This window comes from Mchenga conophoros, linkage group LG11 (genome assembly GCF_057382185.1).
Source record: "Mchenga conophoros isolate Kocher_MC1m ecotype Shallow Benthic linkage group LG11, M_conophoros_male_GT1.1, whole genome shotgun sequence".
Lineage (NCBI taxonomy): Eukaryota > Metazoa > Chordata > Actinopteri > Cichliformes > Cichlidae > Mchenga > Mchenga conophoros.
The window spans coordinates 38,174,890-38,202,317 of NC_140536.1; the positions used below are offsets into that span (position 1 = coordinate 38,174,890).

General features: G+C 51.0%; 1 protein-coding gene across 5 annotated transcripts in view; it reads left to right on the forward strand.

The window, feature by feature from the left end:
• Window positions 1–27,428, forward strand: part of LOC146565022 (sodium bicarbonate cotransporter 3-like) — a 32,929-nt gene that overhangs the window by 3,091 nt on the left and 2,410 nt on the right. The window contains exons 1-23 of one of the 5 annotated variants that reach the window (XM_085292860.1): window positions 8,705–9,203; window positions 13,493–13,574; window positions 14,754–14,894; window positions 14,972–15,110; window positions 15,495–15,655; window positions 16,066–16,254; window positions 20,103–20,212; window positions 21,506–21,553; window positions 22,200–22,357; window positions 22,433–22,520; window positions 23,047–23,193; window positions 23,268–23,371; window positions 23,519–23,693; window positions 23,779–23,912; window positions 24,820–25,065; window positions 25,215–25,320; window positions 25,446–25,607; window positions 25,814–25,927; window positions 26,301–26,462; window positions 26,553–26,804; window positions 26,884–26,952; window positions 27,037–27,210; window positions 27,288–27,416. In XM_085292860.1, coding sequence (XP_085148986.1) covers window positions 9,147–9,203; window positions 13,493–13,574; window positions 14,754–14,894; window positions 14,972–15,110; window positions 15,495–15,655; window positions 16,066–16,254; window positions 20,103–20,212; window positions 21,506–21,553; window positions 22,200–22,357; window positions 22,433–22,520; window positions 23,047–23,193; window positions 23,268–23,371; window positions 23,519–23,693; window positions 23,779–23,912; window positions 24,820–25,065; window positions 25,215–25,320; window positions 25,446–25,607; window positions 25,814–25,927; window positions 26,301–26,462; window positions 26,553–26,804; window positions 26,884–26,952; window positions 27,037–27,210; window positions 27,288–27,416 — 3,147 coding nt within the window. In that variant the 5' untranslated portion in view covers window positions 8,705–9,146. Of the gene's footprint in view, window positions 1–8,704; window positions 9,204–13,492; window positions 13,575–14,753; window positions 14,895–14,971; window positions 15,111–15,494; window positions 15,656–16,065; window positions 16,255–20,102; window positions 20,213–21,505; window positions 21,554–22,199; window positions 22,358–22,432; window positions 22,521–23,046; window positions 23,194–23,267; window positions 23,372–23,518; window positions 23,694–23,778; window positions 23,913–24,819; window positions 25,066–25,214; window positions 25,321–25,445; window positions 25,608–25,813; window positions 25,928–26,300; window positions 26,463–26,552; window positions 26,805–26,883; window positions 26,953–27,036; window positions 27,211–27,287; window positions 27,417–27,428 lie in introns of those variants that run through there. The other 4 variants (XM_085292861.1, XM_085292862.1, XM_085292863.1 and 1 more) reach the window with 4 other exon arrangements.

The window sequence follows — 27,428 nt, forward strand, 5'->3', positions numbered from 1 at the left end:
TGTTTAATGTGCTGCTGACTTCCTGTCTGTGGAGGCTCCGGGGAAGCCGAGGTGCAACTTCATTGTAATGGGCCTCGGCTGTGAACAATGCGAAGGCCGTGTGGCGGCCGTGGCGCTCCCATGGAGCAGGTTATCGTTGGTGCAGATGGAGGAGGAAGTGAAGGCGTCTGGCTCGGTGATATTCGACTCTTTGATCCAGAGCAGCAGCAGGTCCACACAGGTGGGGCCAGACCTGCGCCTGAGCCACAGCTGCTCCACGTATGAGCCACAGTCGGTGTTCACAGTGGGGCCTGAAAGGCTGAGGTGCTGTGTACGTGTGAACTCCTGGCAGGTCAGATTTCCCTGAGCTGTTTCTTTCCGCGGTGGCGGTGATGGCGTTCAGGTGTCGGCTTGCAGCTTTTGTTGCAGGTGTCCACATAGCTGCGAGAGAAAGGCTGCGCTGTGATTTCTGCCCATGTTTACCGTCACACAGAGAAAGTTGGTCGTTCACGCGTGAGCGCAGACTCGCTCTGAATCGCCGGCACTCGTCTTACATTTGGGCGGCTGGACGTCGTAGGGAGGCAGCAGGTTAGCGACTGGAGAGAATCACGCTCCAAAGATTTTCCTCCTAACTAGGTCATGGTGCACCTGAGGGACTCGTGCTGACATCAGCAGACTCGTCCTCGGGAGGCTCCACGCTCTCCGGTGGGCAGTTAGAGTGAAACCCGGCAGGAAACTCCGTCTGCAGGGAGTTTCCTGTATTACTATAGATGCACTGATGCAGACTGACTCACTTCAATTTTATGCTGCGTGGAGAAGAAGCCCTCAAAGGAAAGAGGAAAGTCTGCGACGTGGAGGTGGGTGTAGGCCTCGCTCACACAGGCGCACAGACCGTACGGGGAGTGTTGGTTGGAGGTTGTTGGAGGTGAAGTCGTTGCAGACGGGGTGCTGCTGATGCAGCTGTGGTGCCACACAGACTGTAAATCCTCCGTGCTTTAATAGAAATGTGGCGCCACCGTGTCAGTGCCGCGTTATCGGCCACATAAACGTGTCTTTCCAGGAGGCTGAAGAAAGTCTCATGTTTGCTTTAGATTATTTCCATCTTGTGAAATAAGAAATACAAATTTGTGCCGATTAGATAAACCGCCAGAGACGAACGCTTTTACTCTTGATCTACGAAACGTTTGGAGGTTTGGTTTTGTGGAGGAAACGTGGTGCTCACAGCGTGGAATATAATCCAGAGTATTCAGGTTGTGACCGATAACCTTTGATGATATCAGGTGATGCATCTCAGTCTGAGCTGGTTGGTGTGAAATAAATTCTGGTGACTTTACTGGACAGGTGTGATAATTAATGAAGAGGATGAAGAGTAGTAACTGATGATGAACATGAAAGAGGGACGGAGGATCAGGGAGCAGCAGTGTGGAGGGTGGTGCACAAAGTGTGTGACGACAGCGGTGAGGTGTGGAGTAGGAGTGACGGACGAGGGCTGGGATTTGGTGACAGACAGGACTCTCTGTGGATGAGGACGCTGGGAGAGTAGAGAGCAGGTGGAGCAGAAGCCCGGAGAGGTGGAGGTCTGCTCCGGAGAGAACGGGGATGAAAGTCAGAAGCAGTCATTCGTGTGTGAATGAGAGGGAGGCGGGTGGAGAGGTGTAGCTGGTGGAGGTCGACCATCCGAACCTCTGCTCCTGCCTGTTCTTCGTCGCTCGTCTCCACAGCGCCCCCTGCTGTGTCCTTTATTTCTACGCCTTTACTCCCCGCGGAGCCGTCTGTCTTTAAAGAGAGAAGTCTGATTTCACAGAAATTGCTGGAACTCATTTCCAGATGTGAAGCGTGTAGAGAGAGGCATCCTGGGTAATTAAGTGGCGTTCGGGGCTCAGGTGGTGGTGCGTCGCCCCCTAATTACAGTCCTGATGGTTCAGTGGCAGCTCTGATTGGAGGAACGGCGTCCGTGTGGCCTCGAGCCGGGTCGTGTAGGAGGAAGCTGCTGCTGATTTGCCTCCACGTGGGCGTGTTTTCCTGCTCGCATTTCTGATCGTTTCACTGTGAGACGCGCTGCCTCCTCAGGCCGGGAGCGAGGGTGAGTTTAAAGCTTTGGAGATGTGGGAGCAGCAGATGTGTCGCATTTCATTCCTCAACACGTTCAGCTGTAACTACACCAGCTAAAACAACTAAAACATGATGCTACCTCTTTACTTCTTTGCTAAACAATTCTGGAATTTGTACATGCATGTATCTTAACCCTTTAAGACCGACCATAGAACCAAGTCCGCCAGAGTTTATATTATATTTTTACCTGCTGTGGAGACATTTTTGGAGCATTTCAAGTTGCTATACATCAATACAACCATTACAGCCTAAGTTTTAATAATATGTCTGCATTAAGTGCATAGTAATTACATAAAATGCAAAAAAGTGCAATAAACTACAAAAATATTGAAAATCGTTTTTTTAACATATATTTCTAGTTACAGAAATTTTAGAGGCTTGTCCCTCAAAACTGTAAATACAAAAAAGTTGCACAAACTAGTTTCCCACCACAGGAAATTTATTTTACGTGTCTTCATAGTTTTATTTTTGAAATACACCAATTTTTATACACTGCAGGAAAAATGAAAATAAATATTATACTGCAAATTTGCAAAAATAACAGCAAATGCATCAAAATAAACTATTTCATCAGTGCAATATGAGTCCTCAGCATCCCAGAAATGACACAGAAAGTCATAAAGTCAAACATAACTTTTAAAAACACCAGTATAGGCTCATAAGGCCACGATGGTAAAAAACTACATTTCCGCAAAATGACATCACTTCCGGTTTCGGGCAGGTCATGGCGGACATGCGATAGTTCGCTGATGGATGTAGGAAGTGTTACAAACAGCTGATCGGATCGGCAAAGCCTGTTTCTGGAATATTATGTTTTTGTTGCTGCAAGTGCTTTTATGCAGTTTTTGTAAAGCTATATGTGGAAGGAAACTGTGACCGAGGACAAGCTGATGGCATCAGATGTAAGTACAACTCCTCCAGTTTCATATGCAAAACAAATGATTGCCCTAGCTTACGTGGTTGCAGAGCTACCGGGATTTAAAAATAGTTACGCAAAACGGAGCGTGCTGGTCCGACCGGCTTTAAAGGGTTAAATATAGTTTCCCCGGTGTTTAACAGCGGTGCATGGATCAGCTGCCTCACCTGCTCCTCTCATGAGCTCCGCCTATCAGCAAGGTTATTATCGTTAACAAAAACTAACGAAATAACAAAAACTAGAAGTGAAAAAACATTTTCGTTAACGGAAATAAAAATAAAAACAAAAAAGGAAAACTAACTAAAACTGTAATGAGTGTTCACAAAACTAACTAAAATTAACTGAATTTATAGCAAAAATGTGTCTAGTTTTCATTGATGTGTGCGTGTCATACAATAGTCGAGGGTGAAAATGAAGTTTAGTTTCCAGATTTTTTCTTGCTGTGTCTCATTATGCCAGCAGGTGGCAGCACGTTAGTCGAGTCGTCTGTGTTGCTGCTCCGTCCTCGCGCAGAATCATGTCAGGAAAAGTCGGGAGAAAGCGCCAGAGTCCAATTTGGGATTACTTTGAATATGACTGTGTTTTGGATAAAGCAAGTGTCTTGTGTCTTGTAGTGGAAAGAGACAAATTATGAGGGACATTTCTAAAGGGAAAAAATCCCACAAACCTTAAAGTGCACTTGAAAAGCTCACACAAGAAGGCTAACCTAGCTTACCTTGAGAAGGGAGCACACTCAACCCTCATCCCAGAAAACAGAAGCTAACCCAGGCAAGGCAGCGTGATGCATCCCGAGACAACAGGACGGGGACATCTACATAACTGTGTGAGTCAATTGCCTTCAAAAAGTTTATCAATTCACTTGAACCAAAATTACGAACACCCGGTGCTGCAAGAGTTAATAGTCTCATTGGGGCCAAGATATAAATTTTATAGTTGCCTGGTATCAGTGGTTGTTCATCTGCCTTTATTTATTTATTTATTTATTTAAAGAACCCATAGGTGGGAATGTGAGTTGTCTGTCTCTGCGTGTTAGCCCTGCGACAGACAGGCGACCTGTCCAGGGTATGGTAGCTGGAATAGCAACATACCCAAGGATGAGCAGAAGAGCATGACTGATGTGATGAAACTGGGATTTTGTTGCACTTAATTATTGCAAACAACTAAAACTATAACTGAAACTAATCAAAACTATACTGAAACTAAGGATTTTCAAAAAACTATAAACTAAACTAGCAAACAACTGGTAAAAACTAATTAAAACTGATATAAAATTGAAAATCTGAAGTCAAAACTAAATAAAAATAAAAACTAGAGAAAATTGCAAAACTATTAAAACCCTGCCTATCAGTTCTCCACCCTTGTCATGTTCTAGCTAGAGCGCCCCCTGCAGCTCACAGGAAACTCAAACTGAACACTGCGCTGCAGCAGCCTGGCTGTAAGGACTGAAACAAGAGAATCCACCCCGGAGACTAAACTGACTTAAAAACCAAAGGTCAAAACGAAAGAGAGAAATAAACTATAATCACTATAACAGGAAGGCAGCGACTGAACCTTCAAAATAAGAGTGAGCGGCGTTTTCCAGACATCAGGTGATCACACCGTTGTCTTAGATGGTCGAAGGAGATGAAAACGATGCATCATGATGTCATAAAGCGATTCAACAATCGTATTTATCTGCACAAACCCACCAGCAGGGGGCAGCGTCTGGCTGAGCTCAGTGAGCTGTGAAGCTGCGATCTGCTGTCCTGACTCTGAGGAGGCGTTTGCAGGAACGATCCCAGCTGGGAACTCGTTATTCTCATTATTCCCACATCACGGTCGAGCGTCACGTTCGTCTGTTTCTTTCTGACTTCCTGTTATAGAAGCCACATTGAAACAGAAGAATGGAGGTCCAGCCTTGGCCATCCCTCACAGGCAGACACACATGCCGCCATAACACAATCATGTCACATTTCCGCACTGCGGGGGCCACTCCTCCTCCTCGGACTCACTGAGGCTTTGTTCTGCCATGGCGCCTGATGGTGTCTGAAAGTTAACAGAGCAAACCGCTGCGTGCTGACGTCAGCAGTCGCGTGCAACGATGCATCGGTGGCCACAAGTTTGAATGTGAATGGGAAGCATTTGATCTTTGGGGAACAAAGCCTTGTATTCAGGATCGTCTCCGCATCCTGGTAACTGAATACCTGCTGTTGCACCAAACAACAAGGTTCAAACCATCATTTTAGCCTTCACAAATCTGTGCGAGCTCTTCACTCAGGACGTTTTATCAGTTGCAGGCTTGGCGTGAGGAACGCCAGCATCATCAGTTTTACCCTCTTAAAGCCCCCCTCATTAAAAACAAGGTCAAATACGTATTAAGGCTTGTAGTTTGTATTGTTAGGGGCGTGGCCTTTTTGACTGACAGGTGGATGCTGACACAGGTGGCTGTAGCTGCTAGCTGGCTGCTTGGCTTCACTTCGGCTAACTTTGGACTGCACCTGTGGACCAGGTTTGTGCTGTTGGAGCCTTTATTGACCTAATGTGACCAATGAAATGGCTGCTATGAGGTCGCTGTGCTAACACGCTTCAGTTCTGGTGAAATTCTACTTGATTTATTTTTACTGAGCTCTAATCGGCCGTTATCTTGTCTGTGGATGCTAATTAGCATTAGCTGATAGCTTGCCCCTCCCCCCTCTGTTTCCAAATATGGCACTTCTGGCAATAATGCTAAACTCTGGGCTTCCTAATGTGAGTGATGTCATGCTGCTGCTTTCTGATTGGCCCTCTCAAGTACTTTGATCTGAACGGAGTACTTCCCTTTCAGAGTACTTTCTGTCTAAATCAGCCTCCTTTGGCAGCCCCCCCCACACACACACACACACACACACACACACACACACACACACACACACACACACACACTGGGTGAGCCCAGACCACGGTCAATAATAGACTCACTAGCTGTGAAATTAGCCAATCAGAAAGCTGCGGTGGGGCATCAGCACACAGTTTAAACACAAGGTACACTGTGTGTGTGTGGTGTGAATTTTCCCACAGTTGCTGATGTGTTTAGTAAATGCTGCTGCAGTCCAGATGTTTTTCCTCCCTGCTGGTTCTCCTAATATGGCAGCATCAGCACAGACTCTCTCTGGTCTCAGGGGAGGGGTGTGTGTGTGTGTGTGTGTGTGTGTGTGTGTGTGTGTGTGTGTGTGTGTGTGTGTGTGATTATATTTTCATTGCAAAGATTTCCAAAAACATTCTTCCTCCCTGTTGCACTTCCTCTTTCTTTCTCTCTTTGCTGGAATCATAGCTGAAGCCTGCAGCAGGTTGTGGAGCTTGAGCTTCAAACTTAAATGTTTTCATGCATAAAAGAACATTCGCTCCATGTTCCCTTCTTTCATACTTTTGCCGTATTATTTTTCATCCTGCTGCTTGGTTAATGACGGGTTCTTAGCAGCCAGGAAGCGGCGGCTGGCCGTTATCAGCTGTAGAAACCAAAACTGATACAAGAACATTAAATGTCATGATCTCCAATATAAAGATACCTGTTTATTTTATTATGTCTTATTGTATTTTTTTAACGTAAATAAATAATGATTCAATAAAATCAGCAGAAAGCCTGTTTAAATAAAAGCGCTTAAACCTGCTCTTTGTGACGGCGCCTCAGGTGGACGTCAGAGGAACTGCAGCTCCGATTGAACAAAGTCCCAGTTTAAGACCCCAAAAAGTCATGGTCCCAGTTTGAAGGACAAATATCTGCCACCGTTCTTCATGTGGGTGTTTGTAGCACGTACATGTATGTGTATTTCCACATGCTGCTCAGCGCCGCTGCTGTGGGGCCTTAAGGGCAGATTTGAACCACCTGACCTGCTCTGTTCCTTTGTGCCAGCGCAGCTCGTCTCTCCTTAAGTAATCCGAGTCCCATGGGACCGTTTGCCGTTCCTCCTGTTGTCTTCCGACCTTTGACCTCGCTCTACGGTTGCTTTTTAATCTCGGTGATGCAGGAAGCCGATTCTCCTGACCTGGGAGTCCCTGTGGGAGAGTCGGGGTGGGTAAATTCGATTTGCTCGCAGGGAGAATCGGCAGCGCTGGAAAGAGTAAATGAAGCCGTCTCGTGTTTCTCAGCATGGACAGCGTCCCGTTTCACCACCGGGACGGCATTCAGCCTGGAGTTTTGCATCTGAAAACAATAAATGGAGCGATACTGCGTACGTGCCTCTGAGGCCACACCAGTTCTTTTCCACTCAGCTCAGGAATTCTAATGAGAACCGAGAACAAGCTGCTGCATGAACACATCAACACATGACCAAGGAGCTTTTACATTTCCTCCACAATGCACTCATCTGGCCTCTGACAACCACAAGTGGCCGACTCGGCCACGTGACCAGAGCAGAGAAACTCCACATGTGAAATGGAAACAGACTTTCCTGACTTCCTCACTTCTCGGCCTTAAACACAGTGACCAGCTTCCCTGCTGCCGTGCTCCTCTCAGCAGCTCACGCTCGTCTTTTAAGGTCAGTAAAGGATCGTCAGCTGACCCCACGGCTCGTCTCGCCGCAGAGGGTTTCCTCCCATGCATGTCGTCTCTGCTTCCTCACACAGACAGTGGACTGGTGGAGCCCAAAAACTGGGACGACAGAGGGAGAAATGCTGGACCGAACGAGACTCTGAGCATTAGGCTGAGACAGTAAATCGGAGTTTTGTCAGAAGCACCACACCCTGCACTTCCCCCAGCATCCAGCAGGGGCTCCAGCGGGCTCAGGCCCCACGTTAAACATGTGTACAGCCTGATACCAACTGTTGGGTCTCTGTGGATCAGCTGTCCCCAACCCCCGGGTCATGGTCCGGGCCGTGAGAGTTGAGACTCGGTCGTGAAATTTTATGGTTTTCAGGGTTTTAATCGTGTGCTCGGTCTCCCTGGGTCTCTCCCGTGTTGTAGTTGTGCGTCTTATTTTGAAAGAAATATTTATGTGTTGCCATAGCGACCTGAGAGCATTAAGGGGCTGAGCGGAGGACGCTGCTAATAAAGTTACACAATCACGCAGCAAATTTGCGTTTATTATTATATTTACAAAACCCCACAGTGTTTGTCTCGGTTGTTGTATTTATCCGCCACACCGGAAAGGCCGCAATGCTGTGGACGATTCCCAGCTTGTCCCTGTATTTTCTAACTCGCCTGCTTAAAGGCTTAAAGTTTGCATTGTGACTGGCAGCAGCCAACAGCCTGCACTGTGGACTTTGTGACAAACTGCCTAAACTAACAAGAACTAGTTTCAACTTGCACCTCTTTATATAATTGAATAAATGGGGATGTATATGTGTTTATCTTTTCAGTAACGATGTATTGAATTGAATATGTTTGTTATTTGTGCAGCTTCACAGCAGTGACCTGAGGCGGTTGTTTCAACTATGAGGAGTTTGTAACATAACGACTTGTCATGTAAATTCATTAAATAAACAAATCATAAATCATAAGGAAATAAATGCGCTAGACAATAAAATAATATGGAAATAAAAAATGGGAAGTGGCAACTTTAAAGAAGTAAAACGTAATTACAGGCGTCAGTAAGCGTACAGCAGTAAGTACAGGAGGTGAATCATTAGAGGCGTAATCATCTTATTTGGTTCATTTCATGTTGATTTGAACATCTGTGACTATAAAGGAGTCTCGTGTGTGTGACCTCTGACCTGGAAGGTAAACACTGCGGGTACGGACGTGTCGGGGTGGAAAACGGGGCGGCTGAGGCCGGTTTCAGGTCAGCAGTTTCAGTTTGCTCTCGCTCTGTTTGCCTTTTTTTCCTGCTCAGAAATGTGGATGACGCCTCTGTCAGCAGATGCCCCGCCTCCTTTTTTTCAGTGTTTTTTTTTTTTTTTTTTTCTTGCTGTGTTTGCAGACTTCCAGGCTGGCTGCTCGCTCAGTGAAGCAACAGCTCTGCTATAAATACTTGAATCGTATCCGAGGCTCTGCTGGCAGCTCGCTGTCTGGATTCACTTACTGTCCCGGGGACACTCGCACATCCACGCTGTGTTCGAGCTGCAGACGTACAGACCTGGTGGATTTGATTTTCACAGCTCTGTGGGACACTTCCACCACAGTTTTTCTCTCGTGTGGCAGGATTTCTTTGACCCTGAGGAGTCTGTGTTTTTGGACTGAGCAGCTATGGGAGACTTCTGGGGAGACATTGCCAGTCAGAGGGTGGCCCGGGCCATGTCTCTGGTATGTATCTGCTTATAGAAGCAGTTTCTGTTTCACGTCATCAGATTGAAAAGTGGGTTTCTGATGTTGATAGTCGGGCAGCTTCTCCTTTGGTCGGCTGTTCGTGGTTGTGACTGAGCTCTGAGCAAAGGTGACGAGCGTTAGTGGTTTCCATGTGTCTGTTGGTCGCGCAGCGTTGAAGGAAATGAGTTTAACAGGAAAAGAGCTGAAAGCGTGTGTGCAACAGCGACAACACAAATGGCAACATCCTGCCTCTGCACACACGCAGTGTCGATCGTAGCCCAGACTCCGCTCTGATGTTTAGAGTCCACCGGCCGCTGCATCGGCGACCGGCCGACTGCTCTGCATCTAAACGCAGCATCATCTGGCCACATCTGTTTTGCACGGTATCCGCTCACAGGTACCGGCTCACCTTCAGCTCGAGCCGTCGGTGGACAGGATCCATCCTCAGGAAGCAGATCTTTCCTGATCTCGCCCTCGTCTGGTGACGTGGGCGTCTCTCGCCGTGTAGCTGAGCTACAGAACAGAAGAAAAGCTGCGTAAGCGCCGGCTCTCGTAATGTTTCCCCGTCTTTGTGTGAGGCGCACAAGTGCAGTCAGACTGCAATGATGGACCCAGCTGAGGTTACCACATGTCGGTTTGTAACTCTGACCCCTCGTGGCTGCTGCGCACGTGAAGCCCCACACAGAAGTGACGCAGTCAAAGGTAAGAGGTCATGCTCGTGGGGAATGACGCGCTGGATGTTTCGTACTGCCTCGCTCTCTAAAGCTGAAAGCCGATCTTGAAGTGTGAGCGATGTTCTCGATCCTTCGGGGACGATTTATATTTTTACAAGCCTTGAAGTGAAAGTTTGTGTATTGGCTCCGCTCCGGTGTCCAGGATCCAGAGTTCATCTCTGAGGTCAGAAGGTCAGACCTGGCCGTCTCCTCCAGGTCTCTGCAGTGCTGATTTCCACCGAGGGCCGGGCGATCGAGTTTAGTTTGAGTCTGGACGCCGCAGCTGGAAGCGGCGGCTGTGTTTTCAGTGTGTGTGCTCGGTGAGGAAAGAAGGGAGCCTCGTCTTTTCCTTCCTTTAAGTTTAGTGTAAATTAGTAGAAAGTCCTTTCACTCTTACACACAGGACAGTTTATTAGGTACAGCGGTTGAACTGTTCTTTAACGCAAATTTCTAATCAGCCAATCACAAGGCAGCACAAGCCGACCTGCTGAAGTTCAAAGTGATAAAGGTGACTTGAAGCTCTCCTGGTCTGAATCTTTGTGCTGTGATGTTCGGATGTTGTACATCACCACGGTAACTGAACCGGCTCTTATACAACACTTGTACGTACAACCACAGCATCAGTGGTGCAGGCCGGTGGCGTGGTGGGTCGCGGTGAGCCCCACGATACAAACGGAGCATCATTTAAACTTGCGGACCAGCGTCTTCTGATTGGCTGCTTCCAGCAGGATAACACACAACTTCACCAAACTCTGATCAGGCCAGCTGATGGATGTTGCAACAGCTGTGCGATGATGTCATATCGACGTGGACCAGTCTCTGAGGAGCACGAGTATAGTGTAACTAATAATGTGGCCGGCGAGTGTATATTTGTCAGCTGAGGTCAACTTTGCAGCCGAGCCTGTAAATGAACACACCTGACACCCCCCCCCCCCCCCCCTCCCCCTCGGTTCACTTCCCAGAAGCAGCTCTGAGAGTTTCGTAGCTTCTCAGATGTTGTGAAAGAGAAGAAGAGTCCACGTGTGTGCGCTTCCTGTGGGCCGATGTGGCATTGGCAGCGTGCGCTAACAGTGTTTGTAATGACAGGAAACAGGAACCTGTGTGTGTGTGTGTGTGTGTGTGTGTGCGCGGACACACACACCCTGCTGAACCGGATGGATCTGTCGCTCTGCTCTCAGGCACTTGCAGCTTATTTGGACCGAGAGCTGCAGGCGTGTACGCTTTCACCACATCAGGCTTGGGAGGCTCCTCCTCCTCGTATGTTTGGGTCTGTCAGCGCCTCAGATCTGTTCCTGCGGGGCGTCCAGCTCTTACTATAAATAAACACAAACATTTTACTGACGTCTAAGTTCATCCCTGTGATGTAGAGGTATCAGCATGACATCTAAGAAAGCCTGCTGATGATTTTTATGGCTGAATGTTTTTGGCAACGTCCTGCTCCAGCAGGCAGGATCGGTGCGCCCCTGACCGCGCTGCCGCGCCCCTGACCGCGCTGCCGCGTCCCTGACAGCGCTGCTGCGCCCCTGACCGCGCTGCCGCGTCGTATCCACTGACAGCAGAGCTCCGACGTAACCACTAAAGTAACCAAATTGTTGTTTTCCCGGGAAATTTAAAGTAACAATGTAACTAAACAGCTAACCCTTGAGCAGTAACCATAGTAACACTGGTCCTGACATGAGATGTCACACCTGCGACGACGTTGGTCTTCCTGTTATCAGTAACTCGTCCTCTGTTTCTCAGCCCAAAGTGACGACACCTGGCTCTTACTCTCAGACATGTTCGGGCTTGTTGTGTTTCTGAATGTCGATGTGTGTTGTTGCTATAGCTGCAACGATATCATGAGCATCATATACTGTACGATCATATCTGTACAGTAATGGCACGGCTGTGATGGAGCACTCTTAGGGATCTGAAGCGTTCGCTCCGAGTTTAAACGATAAACCGTTGGAGAGCGGCCATCTTTGTTGTCACTTGCCGGCCTCACAGTGACAGCAGGTCAGTGAGAGGCAGGACGTTAGCATCCACCCATCAGAGCAAACACATGAGAGACTGCAGCTGACGTAAATGGGCAGAGGTCAGCTGACTCGCTACCTCGCACCTGCTGGCTCGTCCTGTCTGTAGAAACTCTCGGGGCCTCTCACCAGCTCAGCTTCATCTTCTTCATCTTCCTTCTTTTTTTTCATGACTCAGCTGTGTCTCCACGCACACACAAATGCAGGCACATGAGAGACAAACGATCTTCAACTTTATTCTAGGAGTCTGCAGCGTGCCCAGACCTGTCTGTGAAACTACAGAGGCGCAGCTTCGCTGTTCTCAGACGTGATGAGGAGGGGCGGGGCTAACTGTCAAACTGTGTGATCGTTCGCTAGTGACGATTAATCACTGACAGAACTCGGCGGTGTTTTGAAGCGTCTGCGGTCTGAGTGTCTCTGGGTCGGTTCATTAAACAGAGGAAGGTCTCTGTGTCGATGAGTGATGTAACAGATCCACAGTGATGCGGGCGTGCATCGACCCGCCGTGGTGAGGACTCTGCCGGGTCGTGAGCTGTGGGGAAGGTCACCTGCAGGGTTTCCTTCGGTCTCCTGGCTCGCTCTGCGAGCACGTGCTCGCTTCAGAGATTCTTCATCATTATTGGGATGAACGAGCTGAACTGAAGGGCGAGTTTAAGCTTTCTGCCAAAGGCAGCGTGAGACAGAAGTGCGAGCTTTGCAGCAGGAATGATTGTTGGGAGGCCAAAATGAGCCCAACCTCACACAGACGGCTCAGCGGAGCTCGTATACCTGAGATCAGCTCGGGGTGAGTGTCAGGAGCTCCGACGTGCAGACGGAGAGATGCTGCTGAGCGGGAACGTTTTCCAAAGAGGTCGAACTCAAGCAGCTGCTGCTTTTATGACTGTGCGTGTGTGTGTGCGTGCGTGTGCGTGTGCGTGCGTGTGTGATGTGCTGCTCTGCAAACAGACAGCTGGTTGTTAAAAAGCAGCCAGTGTGGAGCTGCACTTCCTGTTTGACACACCAACATCAAACTTGTGTGTGTGTCTCTCTCTCGGGGCGGTCGACATAGGTCATTATGGTTAGTGGAGCACGCTCAGTTTAGCGTACGCGGGTACGCGTCCTCTTCTTTCCTGGTTTTTTTTGTTTTGTGTTTGTCTCCATCTCACCCTACTGATGTCCAGCTGTTGCTCCACTTCCTGTTGTACAGTTATTCACGCATTCCCATCAGCTGTGGGCGGAGCCAGACTCCTTGGCTGACAGTAACTTCCTGCCCGTTCACTGTGACATTGTTTGGTGATTGATTTGAGTGGCGAGGCGTAATCTGCAGCCGATTTTGGTGGAGGCGTGTCGGTGTTTAAAGCTGCAGACGCTGTGATTGCGATGACTCTGCCGGCCTCCCGGTGCCAACTAACACGCCGTGACCTCAGCAGCCGTCCTCACGTCACTCACGGTCTGTCTCCAAAGCCTCGCCGTTGTTTTGAGGCAGACGCGACCGTGTTTACACAGAGTTGGAAAATGAGTTTGATAAACACTCGTTTAAACCCACTCTCAGGTCACCTGTGGGTCTGTGTGTGTTCTGCAGGGGAACGATGAGGAGGCCGTGCTGGACCAGGGCAAGACCAGCTCCACCCTTTACACCAACTTTGAGAAAGAGGAACTGGAGAGTGAGTTTATACACCGACACACACAAAGGTGCCTCAGTGTGTGTTTACAGTCAAACACACAGTAACAAAATGACTCAGCCCGCATTTACACACACACACACACACACACACACACACACACACACACACACACACACACACACACACACACAGCCTGAGGCTCGAGAAAATGATGATTTAAAATATTTCAGAAAGAATTATGTCAAACTTGGAAACAGCCGTAAACAGTCTGCAGTGTGTCGACGTCATTTCTGCAGAAAAAGTGGAAATGAAATCTCGTGACGTGTACACGCCAAACATGGAGTGTGACTCACGTGACCTCAGCTCTTATTGTGAGGTGGCGTGTTCAGAAAGAGGAACTAAGGCACGTACGAACCCCCGTGTGGTACTTGTGCTGCAGCTCCTGTCATTTTCAGCTAAGTCGTTAACCCTTTGAAGCCCAGCTTCTCTGTATGTTTGTACCTGCCGTAGTGCCATCAGTGCAACCGTTATATCCCAGAGTTTCATCATGTGTGTGCATGAAGTCCACAGAAGCTACGTGAACTGCAAAACGGTGCAATTAACTACAGAAACTGTTTTTTTACACATATTTCAGAGGTGAATCCCTCAAAACTGTAAATGCAAAACGTTGCATGAACTAGTTTCAAACCGCAGGAAATGGATTTTGTCTTCTTAGTTTCATTTTTGAGATGCAGCAATTTTTATAAACTGCAGGAAAAAACAAATAATTATTTTTGTGCACAATTTGCCAAAAACGGCATCAAATCAAACGATTTCCAACAACCGTGCAGTTTGAGTCCCGAGCCTCCCGGAAACCTCTGAAAGGCCCTGCAGGGAAACACGAATAGTGAGGTCACGGTAATTACAAGAAGCATCTTTAACTCAAACGGAGCTTAAGTTCACATCTCGTTAGACGCTGTAGGTTGTTTCCATGTTATTACTAGTTTATTACAGTCCTGTTTTAAACAAACAACTGAGTGAGAGGTCGACACGCAGCCAGAGAAAATCCGATGAACGTTACTGAGGTAAGGAGAAACGGAGCGTGCAGTGCGAGCTGTGCAGCACGCCTCCCGTGTTAGCAGCGCCTTCAGTGTTTCCCTCACGTGTTTGTTTCCAGCGTTCTGTTATCACTGGAGGTGTAGAACAAACTCATGTGACCCCTCTGCTTCTCTCCGTCAGGTCACAGGGCGGTGTACGTTGGCGTGCACGTTCCGCTGGGCCGCCAGAGCCGGAGAAGACACCGTCACCGCGGACATCGACATCACAGGAAGCGCAGAGAGCGCTCGGATCGGGAGGACGGGCGAGAGTCGCCGTCATACGGTCAGGTTTGAACGAGGATAAACAAACACGGGCCAGCTGTAGGACGGCGGCGTGCTGAAGCGTTTGTGTCCCCGCAGACACGCCGTCTCAGAGGGTCCAGTTCATCCTCGGCACCGAGGACGACGACGAGGAGCACATCCCCCACGACCTGTTCACCGAGCTGGATGAGCTCGCCTTCAAAGACGGAGACATGCAGGAGTGGAAGGAGACGGCCAGGCAGGGCGCTTATCCTCTTTCTCTGCTTTGCGTTCAGACGTTAATCTTTCCAATAACGCTGCAGAGCTGTGAGGAGCGATCCTCCCGCCGTGCAGGGGCGAGGCCTGGTTTGTTCAGCGTTTCTGACTCGGGTTAAAGAGGTTTCCTCTCTAATCCAGACTCTGCAGAGCGCTGTGAGGACGAGGAAGACGAGCCTCACTGGATTTGAGAGGAAACCGATGAAGGCGGGCCGAGTCGTGTGGTTTGGAAACCTTCAGATTAACTTATTTACTCAGCAGAGCAAAGTGGATCAGCCCACATTAGTGTAGCATTATAGCATTAGCACGAATCAGACGCCTGGCGTTCTTCAAATGTCAACACTCGGCTGTGTGTGTGTTTGTTCAGGTGGCTGAAGTTTGAGGAGGACGTTGAGGACGGCGGCGAGCGCTGGAGCAAACCCTACGTGGCGACGCTGTCACTGCACAGCCTGTTCGAGCTGCGCTCCTGCATCCTGAACGGCACCGTGCTGCTCGACATGAGAGCCGGCTCCATCGAGGAGATCGCAGGTCAGAGCGCCGTCGGGAACTCGTCCCATCACTCGATACGCTGCTCCAAAAACGACCTTTGTGTTTAAATCTAGAGGAGGTCGGAACGTGCTAAAACCACACTTGAGCTCTAAATCTAGTTTGGATCAGCTGCTGGAGACGAAGAGCGCCACGATGAAAGCGCAGCTCTCTGGTTTCCTCCTGCTGGTATAAGCTGCCCCTCAGCAGGCTTCCAGGCATCAGCCAATCTCTAGAAAGTTGGTATTCAGGGCGAGTTCTGACGTCTTGTTTCAGAGAGAAGAGGAAGTGAAAGGCTGCTGCGAAGGCGTTTGATAAATGATTCTGCTGCACGCCTTTCATTTCCTCCTCAGAACATAAACCTGCAGTGCGTTTGTGTCCATCAGCTGACCTCTTGTCCTCCTTCCTCGCAGACATGGTGATTGACAGCATGCTGGCGTCCGGTCAGCTGGAGGAGGGCGCGCAGGAGAAGGTGAGGGAGGCCATGCTGAGGCGCCACCACCATCAGAATGAGAAGAAGCTGAGCAACCGCATCCCGCTGGTCCGATCCTTTGCCGACATAGGCAAGAAATACTCGGAGCCAAACTTACTGGAACGCAACGGTGAGACCGCAGCGCTCTTGTCATCCTCGCACCTGCAGGTCAGGAGACGAGCTGCAGGAGGCCAGTTCAGGTTGACCCCTCCTGACCTCTGGCACTGCTCGGGCTCTGCAGGGTTTAGTTCTGCACTGTTTAAAAACCGGGGGGGTCTAAATGACCTCAGCGGGTCGGCGGCACGCTGCAAACCAGCGTGGCGGTAGGTTTACGAGTTCTTTACTAAGTAATGCACTGTTTTCTTTCATAGTTCATAGTTCTTTGTCTCTGTTGTCGGGCAGAATGTAGAGTCTGTCCGTCCTGATTGGTCGAGGTAAAGGGGTGACAAGACGACGGGTCTCGTATTGCTGCATGGTGCCGTTGCCGTGGTTTTTGAGTGATTGTGATGAGTGATGGCTCCGGTTGGTTTCTCACCTGCCCGTACCTGAGCTGCTGTGACCTCACCCTGTTTATTATTGACCGGGACTCCCTGACCTGGCCGGACCCGCTGACTCGCTGAGCTAATAACCAGCTAACAGCATGAGCGAAGTCGGCGTTTTCATATCCGCACTCCTGGATCCTGTTTGTGAGAGAGGAATGTTTTAATGCTGCTCGGGCCGAACGCCGTCTGCAGGCGCTGAGCCGTCTGACGTGCGTGTGACCTACGTGACCGATCAGCTGCAGCTTTTACCGTTTGCTCGTTCGTTCAGGAGCTTTTCTTCAGATTGACTCTTTCCTACAGTTTATAAAGCTGAAGACATCAGAGCAGAGCTCAGGGTCAGACTTTGACTGCAGCTGTAATCAGCTTCACGAGGTCATCGCCTCCAGCACGACGCTCCCGGCTCGGTGTGTTTCCTCTGCTCTCCACCACAGTGGACTGAGTGGGCTGATGCCCAGTTACAGCAGCTCTTCCTGCATGTGATGGAGTAAACATTCAGTAATTGGCGTGTTCACTGCAGACGGGTAGTTAGAGCGAGGGTGGCCCTCCTGCTGCCTTTACCTGAACAAAGACTGTAACTAAAAGACAGAAAGTGTTTGCTTCTTAAACTTTTCAAACAGGCTGAAAGCGCCAGGTTCATCCTAGCTTGGTGACTGTCCCTCGGGTCCGGAGGCAGCCGGACGACTTCTGTGTCCAACTGACACGATGGGAGGGTGAGGCAGCGACGCCCAAATGTCCTACCGCCTACAAAGTGACCACCTCTGTACAGGTGCGATACCTGAGACGCCCTCAGATGGAGGCGAAACATCGTCCAGAACCCAGAAGTCGTCCGGCTGCCCTCCACTTGAGCACTTCGGACGATCGGCACAACCGAGAACCGGCACAGACCGCTCTGCATGAAGCTGCTGTGGCTCGTTCAGGACTAGCAGGACTTGGTTCTAATAAAACGCGCCCTGAGGTTTTGCTGCTGTGTAAATCAAACTGAATTGAATTGGTCCCGGACCGATCCAGATGTCTTGGATTTGATGGTAGGCGTAAAGAAAAGGCGGAGCTTCGTGATTGGTGGAGGAAGGTTTAGCTTTAGAAGGCCGATGTTGGTGTGACGTGCGTCCTAACTCACTGATCCATGCACGCTGGCTTGGTGTTTCCTTCTTCATCATCATGATCTTTCTCCTCCTCTTCCTCCTCAGGGGAGGGTCTGTCCTCCTCTCGTCTCACTCTCCTCCGTCGTTGCTCCATGGGCTCCTTCGACCTCTCCACCCTACCCCCCTCTGCGAGGACCCCAGGCCCGTTCGGGCACCTCCTCCCCGGCTCCGCCTCCTCGTCACAGACCGACCTCTCTCTGTATCGTTACGGCCGTCACCTCTCCGAACCCAGCCAGCCTCACGGACTCGCCCTTCCCGTCCCCGGTGGCTCTCCACGCCGCTCCTCTGCTCCCGTGGGGCTCCCCAAGGTGGTGGTGCACCCCCCAGAAGAGGAGGAGGAGGAGGAGGAGGTGTTCCACCTGGGAGATGAAGACGACGTGGTTCCCCAAACAGGCAAATACGGCACGGCTTTCCTCCGGCCGTTTCCACGCTCTGACACTGAAGCATGCCCGCTAACGTGCTGATGAAGCTGGAGGCGGATGATTGGACGAATGTTGGCAGACTGGCAGCTTATTTGGGGGCGGGGTTATTTTGCATGTTTTTGGTTTATTTTGCTGCCGTCCGTCTGTTGGAGACTGAGCTGCGTGAATGTTGGACCTGCAGTGTCGTACAGCCGCCTGTCCGAGCCTGGGTTTGTGTTCACATCCAGTCTCGTTCGAGTTTTTCTGTTAACAAACTTTTTTAACAGGTGAAGGTTGAACGGCAGCATCCTCTGGATCCTCGGTCTCCTTTAGCCTCTGCTGGAGTTAACAAACCGGCCTCTGGTCACACGTGAAGCGCCTCAGATGTTGTTTTCAGCCAATCAGAAAGGAATCAGGCGGCTGCCTGTCATTAGCAGGCTGTTAGCTGTTAGCTGCAGCGACTTAGAGTCTGCATGTTTGTTTCCTGTTTGTTTCCCCCGCTCTGACAGGCGGCTCGGGTCCGATCTGAGTCCATTTCCCTCCTTTATGAAACATTAAAGATCTGGAAATCAGGACGTCTGAACTTTTGTGGTCTTACTACTAGGGCTGCTCAATTAATCGAATTTTAATCACGATTACGATCTGGGCTTTCAACGATCATTAAAAATGACGGAGCCGATTATTAGCCCCTCCCTCATTTATCCGCGACACCTTAAAGGCCGGTCCGTGAAAATATTGTCGGGCATAAACCGTCCGTGGCGCAAAAAAGGTTGGAGACCGCTGATTAAGAGGACCCGAGGGAAGCTCTGAAAGCTAAGCAGAAGTTATTTGGAGAGGAGAGTGACGGCCGCTGGTTGAAAAGAGAGGTAAAAACCTTCAGTGGTGTGGAAACATTACAGGTTCAGTCAGACGTGGATCAAGTGGACACAGTGTGTAAACTTTGCTACGGTGTAGCTGCACCACAGAGCAACACTGCAAAGTTCACGAAACACAGATGTTTATATTTTTCATTTATTTTTATATTGCAAACATTTGCACTATTTTATATTATTTTTTAAAAGTCATTATTCAACACATTGTTATTAAATAAATATTGTCAAATAATCGAGATCTCAATGTCAGTGAAAATAATCGTGATGATCATTTTTGCCATAATCGAGCCGCCCTACTGATAGAAACTAGTGCTTCTCTAATTTGAGGGAGCTATCCAAACATACTCCAGTGTTCCTGACAGTGCGAGAGGGCCGGCTGGCCCAGAGGGCTGTCGCCTCTAAAGCTGTCATTTCTGTTTTATTTTCATTTGGGGTGCGAACATTATGCCACAGCCAGGCTTTAACGTCCCGCAGACAGTCAACACAGGCTGGAGGGGGCAGAGGCATGCAGGTCCAGGGGCAAGTGGATGATTTATTAAAATGCATCCCAGCAGGTCGGCTTGTTTTCTCTGCTGCGTCGCGGTGTTTCTGCGGCAGAGAACTCTGGACGCTCGAGTGACTCCTGGCACTTCCTGTTCATTAATGATCCGTGAAAGAATCAAAACTCGCTGACGCTCGATCACCTGACCACCGACTCATCACTCTGTTCAGGTGCTGAAGCGTGAAAAGCTGACGTGAAGCTGATTTGTGCTGACCGCGTTCGTGGAGCCGAGACTCTGCTGCGCGGCGCTCTGTGACCACAGGCGTGCTGCGCACCGACTAACAATGATGTAACCGAGGAAACCGCGTCACTGCCCGCACCGCGCTCGGCTTCAGCGTGAGCGAGCAGGAATCGCATTCTGAGACTGAACTCCGCGGGTCAGGAGGCGGTGATGTCACGTGTGTCAGTAACACGGCTGTGTGTTTGCAGACAGCTGCTGCAGATGTTGCGTGTGACTCTGTGGTCTTTGTGGCTCTGCAGGTCTGCTGGCGTCGCCTCAGTCGGCCCCCGGAAACCTCGACGACAACAAAAACGCCGAGAGTCGCGGCGGCAGCGGCAGCCGGGAGAACAGCACGGTGGACTTCAGCAAGGTAAACGCGGGGCTCCGCCTCACACGCAGGTTGGGTGGTTTATAGGTCGGCTGCTGCTCCCTGCAGCTTTCCAATGTTTGGAGCTTCAGGGAGGTGAGAGATGCTTTAATGATGAGAGGTCAGAGCTGCACCACTGTGACCTCTGACCCCTGCCAGCTACATGAAGCCTCACACATCAGCTGGTGTTCAGATGGGACTGAAACATCCCTGAGCTGTGGGCTGGTGGGTGTAGGAGGCTCCACCCTGACGCTGCTCCGCCTATCAGACGCACTGCGACAGATGCACTAATGTTTAAAACTAATAAATGTCAGAAGCACCGAGATGGATGAAACGTTCAGTCTGTGAGTCTCTGACCCAATCAGAGATGTTTACCTTCAGACGGTGAGCGTCTTCAGAGGTCCGGCCCTTTAAGTGCACAGAGCTGCACAGGAAATGACCACATGAAACTTCTGAAGGGTTAAAAACACGTTTTTAGCTCCGACACCCGGAAATCTGAGGCTGGCGCTACGTCAGAACTAAATGCAGGTTACACGGTGGCCTCGCAGCTCAGGGCAGGTTCCCACAGTAACCTGCCAATGTGGCGGAGTCTAAACTGACTGTCACCGAGCCTCCACTCCTCGAGTCGTAGGCATAACCTGCAGAATTAAAGCTGTGATGGTCCCGAGTGACCTCATGGACGGGTCGCTTTAATTCAGTGGTTTATGTTTGACTTTCACACATGAAAGAGAAGCTGTGGGTGGAGGAACCTGCCACCTGCTTCCTCCACGCCGCGAACGAACACAACGACATCGTCGCAGATTAACGTGCACAGTAATGCGCTGAAAGGCAGCACGAGGCGTTCCTGCACAGCAGAACATCCGTTTGCTTTTGCAAAGTGTTGGAGACGAAAGTGTAAATCGAATGCAGATTTGATCAACTCTGCGCAGATCTGAATCAAGTAGATCAGACTCTGCGTCGGGATCAGCCTGATGTCCGATCCAAGCATCGGATCGTTGCGTCCGTGGTTCAGCAGGTCATCGGGTATCTGCTTACATTAAGGATGAAATCAGGAGACTTGGTCCGTCACAGCAGAAAATCCACAACACAGAGATGAATTCCACTTCCTGCTTCAGTCTGTGACGCTATTGGACGATGGAGCTCAAACTCCAAAGACTTTGGTCTTAAAACCATCCAGTGAGCATCCAGCTGTGCAGCCACACCTGCCTCCAGGTGCAAACAGAACCTGAGCTTTCGGTCACGTGACGGCGAGTCCCCGAACGAGCCAATCAGAAGCTGTGTTGTGTTTCCCAGCAGGACTGCGACTGCGTTTGTTTGCTGCCAGCGGCCAGCAGGAAGCCCGCAGTAAGTCGCATGTCAGTCGCATGTCAGTCGCCGGCCCTCGGCCAATCAGTGTAGCCTGTGCTGTGACTCATCGTGGTGGTGCTCTGTGATTGGCTGTCTGTGGCGTTCTGTGACCATCAGCTGTTTCAGTGTTGGATGGAAAAATGTTTTTATTGATTTATTCAATTGAACTTTATTTACACAGGAACTCAGATCCATGACAAACTCATGGATCTGTTCACTCCTCCATCTGCCCCTCCTCCTCCTCCTCCATCTGCCCCTCCTCCACCCTCCTCCACCCTCCTCCTCCTCCAGGCTCACTGCAGGTCTCATCTCACAGTTAAACGTGTAAAAGCAGTTTTCATGTTTCAGTCGTTGATGTGAAACTTTGAGCTTTTTTTTTCCACATCTTTGCTTCACCTCATGATGTTTCCCGTGGAGGTCAAAGGTGAAGTCTGTGCATTCAGCTGCTTCCTGTCTGTCAGGTGTAAAAATGAGCTGCAGGCAGCTGATCCACTGCTGTGGCTCAGGCAGCCTGCAGCGAGGATCACAGAGGTCCTAGACCAGGAAGTGAAACCAACGAGGAACTACAAAATAAAACGAACACTGTGTGTGTGTGTGTGTGTGTGTGTGTGTGTGTGTGTGTGTGTGTGTGTGTGTGTCTCAGGTGGACATGAACTTCATGAAGAAGATTCCTCACGGAGCCGAGGCCTCCAACGTCCTGGTGGGTGAAGTGGACTTCCTGGAGCGGCCCATCATCGCCTTCGTCCGGCTCTGCCCCGCCGTGCTGCTGACCGGCCTCACCGAAGTCCCGGTGCCCACCAGGTAAGCCGCGACCGAGCCGCCCTCGGCACGCCGTTCCGTGCGTTTCCTCTGCTGACAGACTTCCTGTCCCTGCAGGTTTCTCTTCCTGCTGCTCGGTCCGTTTGGAAAAGGTCCGCAGTACCACGAGATCGGGCGCTCCATCGCCACACTGATGACAGACGAGGTGAGCGACGCTTTCACACACAGACATTACAGGAATAGATGTAAGGATGGCGTCTGAAGCCCAGAGTGAGCCTGTGTGTGTGTTTGGGGTTAAACTACGCCCAGACTGGCAGCAGACTCAGGCAGGAAGTCTCCATGGTCACCCGGTTTGGTCGCCTCCTTGCGTCCTGATAGTTTAAAGGTGAACGGCTCAGTGACGGCGCGTGTCTGTAGAAGCAGCGAGGTCAGCTGGAGCACGCTGATCATCACACGCTTGTTTGCACTGAGCGTGCAGCGTGACGGAGAGCTGCAGGTCTGCAGCTGATGATGGTGTTTAGAGGCCGTGTGGGACGATGAAGGCTCACCGCGCTGCGTTTCAGCCGGCTGTGTTTACCTGTTGTGTGTCTGTGGTTGCTGCTGACGTTGTTCCCGCCTCTGCAGACACAGACGTGTCAGTGTGACGGCGTGCTCGTGAAAAAGCTTCAGGAGGCGTAATCTCGTTTGAAGCGCAGACAAAAAGTTGTTGACGTGTGGCGGCTCTGCTGCAGGTTTTCCACGACGTGGCGTACAAGGCGAGGGACCGCAACGACCTGCTGTCGGGGATCGACGAGTTCCTGGATCAGGTCACCGTGCTGCCGCCGGGAGAATGGGACCCCAGCATCCGCATCGAGCCCCCGAAGAGCGTCCCGTCTCAGGTAAAAGATCCGAACCCGCCACGCCAGCTCTGATCTCTCAGAAGTGACGTCCCCGCCCCCGTCTGTCTCCGCAGGAGAAGAGAAAGATAGCGTCCTTCCCCAATGGCTCCGCCCACAGCTCTGAGATGGGCAAGGAGGCGGAGCATCACGCGGGACCAGAGCTGCAGAGGACGGGGAGGTGAGTGAAGCTCAGCAATATTAATAAATACTGCGAGGAGATTTTCAAATTAAAACAGGAAACGTGTTGAACGTGGGATTATTCCGCTGCCGAGTCCTGGCTCGCTGTGTGTTGGGAATGACGGGGAATCCCTCGTGTGTCCCACAGGATTTTTGGCGGTTTGGTGAACGACGTTCGGAGGAAGGCGCCGTTCTACTGGAGCGACATCAGAGACGCCGTGAGCCTGCAGTGCCTGGCCTCCATCCTCTTCCTGTACTGCGCCTGCATGTCGCCCGTCATCACCTTCGGAGGTCTGCTCGGGGAGGCCACCAAAGGGAGCATAGTAAGAACCCCTGTGTGAGCTCATCCTGGGCCCTGATTGGTGCATCCGGGTGTTACTCCCCTCTCTCTCTCTCTCTCTCTGATAGAGTGCCATTGAGTCGCTGTTTGGCGCGTCTCTGACGGGCGTGGCCTACTCTCTGTTCGCCGGGCAGCCTCTCACCATCCTGGGCAGCACGGGCCCGGTTCTGGTCTTTGAGAAGATCCTCTTCAAGTTCTGCAGGTGAGTCGTGACCCAAGAGCGGCCAGACAGGTTTGCATGAAAGCTTTGCTCCCATTGGCTGTTCAGGTTGTGATGACATCACAGCGGGCTGCTGAGCAGAGAGAAAAAATGCGTTTGCGTTTGTTTTTAAGGTTTTTCGTGTTTTATTTCCGTCCTTGTGCCTTTGGGTTCGTCTCCTCTGTGTTTGCAACGCTGCGGCTCCCCCTGCAGGCGCATCCAGTGCTGTGCACGGAGCTGCGAGCTGGCAGCGGGTCACTCGCTTAATCTCAGCGTCACAGATTAACGTGATCTGAGGGATTTTTGGAGCAGCTGTGGGAACGTTGTGCTTCGGTGCTCTCAGCTGTTTCATGTTGTTGTATAATTTTTTGGTGGATTAAAAAAAGCTTTTTGTGATGCACAAAGATGTTTTGTAACAGTTGCATAAAAGCCTCGTTTTTTTTAACCTGCTCCATTTTCATCTGGATTACATCATCCATGTTTGTCACGGAGAGCAGAGAAGCTGTTTAAAGGTGAGCCAGAACAGGAAGCGTTTAAACTGCAGCAGTCACAAACCGTCTGTTAATCGAGCTTCACCTCAGTGTTTCAGTCTGAAACCTTCCTGCTTCGTGGCGAGATTGAAAAAGCTGATCCGGAGGATAAACAAAGCAACGACGTCTCTGCCGTCTTTAGAAGTCTCTATGGCTTCAGGAGGAAGTGACGTGTCGCGGAGCCGCTGTAGGGTTTGGGATCACGTGTCGATGCTATAGGGCGTTTGTCGGGGTCACGTAGAGGTCAGGAGAGCTTCAAACAAAGCGGCGCTCAGGAGGTGTGACATCAGTTATTGCAGGGATGTCTGCTGGGTTAGAGAGAGCGAGCCTAGAGAAGTGCCCTCGGCTGACCTTTGACCTCCTTTCCTTCCCATCCTCAGTCAGTACCATCTGTCCTACCTGCACCTGAGGACCAGCATCGGACTCTGGACCGCCTTCCTGTGCCTGCTGCTGGTCGCCACGGACGCCAGCTCTCTGGTCTGCTACATCACCCGCTTCACAGAGGAGGCCTTCGCCGCGCTCATCTGCATCATCTTCATCTACGAGGCGCTGGAGAAGCTGGTCCGCCTCGGGGAGCTCTACCCCATCAACATGCACAACCAGCTGGACAACCTGACCTTCTACAGGTGAGGCGACTGTCCGACGTCACCGTGGTCGTTTCAGCTGGAATCTGCTCGGGGCCAGAATCCCGGGCCGGTGCTCCCACGGTTGGAGCTAAGAGGGTGAAGTGGTCATTTAGCTCCGAGTTGACGTGAGCGCTGCTGCTCTGTTTCAGATGTCAGTGTGCTCCACCCGCCAACGCCTCGGCCGAAGTCCTGGGTGTGTGGAGCAAAAAGAACGTGACCCCAGAAAACATCACCTGGGATCAGCTGAGCTCGAAGGTAAGAAATAAACTTTGTTTGCTGTCTGACGCTGCCGTCAGCGGCGCCTTTCAGTCAGAACAAACGAGCAGCAGCCTCTGCTGGTCATCAGAGGAACTGCGGCTGACGCTTCCCTCTCCCCACAGACGTGCAAGGCACTCATGGGGGAGCTGGTCGGCCCGGCGTGCAGCCACAGCGGTCCCTACGTCCCCGACGTCCTCTTCTGGTCCATCATCCTCTTCTTCACCACCTTCTTCCTCTCCTCCTTCCTCAAGCAGTTCAAGACTAAGAGCTACTTCCCCACCAAGGTCAGTGACACCCTGAGAGAGGAGCCGATGGAGTGCTCGCAGACTCGGTCCTCTTTAATGTTTCTCACGTGTGATGAAGATAAAGGATTTATTGGATCCACAGGAAAACATCACCACTCGGTTTAATATTTGTGCAGAGCTGGAGGTCTGAGACGTCGCGCTTTACCGTTCGATAAGAAAATATCGATGCTGTTTCCCGCCCGCAGGTTCGATCGACCATCAGCGACTTCGCCGTCTTCCTCACCATCATGATCATGGTGCTGGTGGATTATCTGGTGGGAGTTCCTTCACCCAAACTCAACGTGCCCGACCGCTTCAAGGTAACGCTCGCCTCTCAGCATGCGCAGGTCCAAACGGGGGCGCCATTTGCCCTTTATCCCAGTAATAATGTAATCCAGCTTCAGTGATGGATGTTGGGGGGAGGTTTAGACTGAGCGAGGGCCCTCGGCAGCTCGCTGTGATAACAGGTCAGAGGTCGTTCACTGGGTTCGGTTCTCATTTAGGTCTCAACTTTGGATTCGTTCTTCATCTTTCACAGTTCGGATCTTTTGAAAACATTAAGTGGTAACATGTAACATATTTAATGTTACAAAAAGTGTAAAATCATCAAGCGTGTGGGCGCCGTCGGCTCACACCTGCTGACACGATGCTCACTCAGAGGTTACCATAGAAACGGTCTCGCGCTGCTTTCAGCCCACGTCTGAAAATCGGGGGTGGCTGATTTCCCCGCTGGGCCCGAACCCGTGGTGGACGCTGCTGGCCGCCGCCGTCCCTGCGCTGCTCTGCACCATCCTCATCTTCATGGACCAGCAGATCACCGCCGTCATCATCAACAGGAAGGAAAACAAGCTGAAGGTCAGAACTGACGTGAAGCCGCGTGCCGTCATCCCCGCGGGGTGACGACCTTTACCTCACTGTGTGTGTTTGTGTGTGTGCGGGCTGCAGAAAGGGTGTGGCTATCATCTGGACCTGCTGGTGGTGGCGGTGATGCTGGGCGTGTGCTCCATCATGGGCCTGCCGTGGTTCGTGGCGGCGACGGTGCTCTCAATCTCCCACGTCAACAGCCTGAAGCTGGAGTCGGAGTGCGCGGCGCCCGGCGAGCAGCCCAAGTTCCTCGGCATCAGAGAGCAGCGCGTGACCGGCTTCATGATCTTCTTCCTGATGGGCTGCTCCGTGTTCATGACCTCCGTCCTGAAGGTGAGTCGTCAGACGGTGCGTGCTGCGTTCACGCCTCGCTCCCTCGCTCCCTTCACAGATCGCTTCTTTGCTTTTACAGTTCATCCCGATGCCCGTCCTGTACGGCGTGTTCCTCTACATGGGCGTGTCCTCGCTCAAAGGCATCCAGGTACGTCTCTGCGTCCGAGCGTCCGTCCGGCCGATGGCGGCGTTAAAGCTGGTCTGACCTCTCGTGCGTCTGTCTGTCCCACAGCTCTTTGACCGCATCAAACTGTTCGGCATGCCGGCCAAACACCAGCCCGACCTGATCTACCTGCGCTACGTGCCGCTGTGGAAGGTGCACGTCTTCACCGTGGTGCAGCTGTCCTGCCTCATCGCGCTGTGGGCCATCAAAGCCTCGCCCGCCGCCGTCATTTTCCCCATGATGGTGAGACGCACTGAGAGACACTGCATCTCCTTGTTTCCTTGGTAACGCGGGGACTCACCTCCTGCTGCGTTCTGCAGGTTCTCGCTCTGGTTTTCATCCGGAAGCTTCTGGATTTCTGCTTCACCAAGAGAGAGCTGAGCTGGCTGGACGACCTGATCCCTGAGAGCAAGAAGAAGAAGGAGGACGACAAGAAGAAGGAGAAGGAGGTGAAGGGCGCT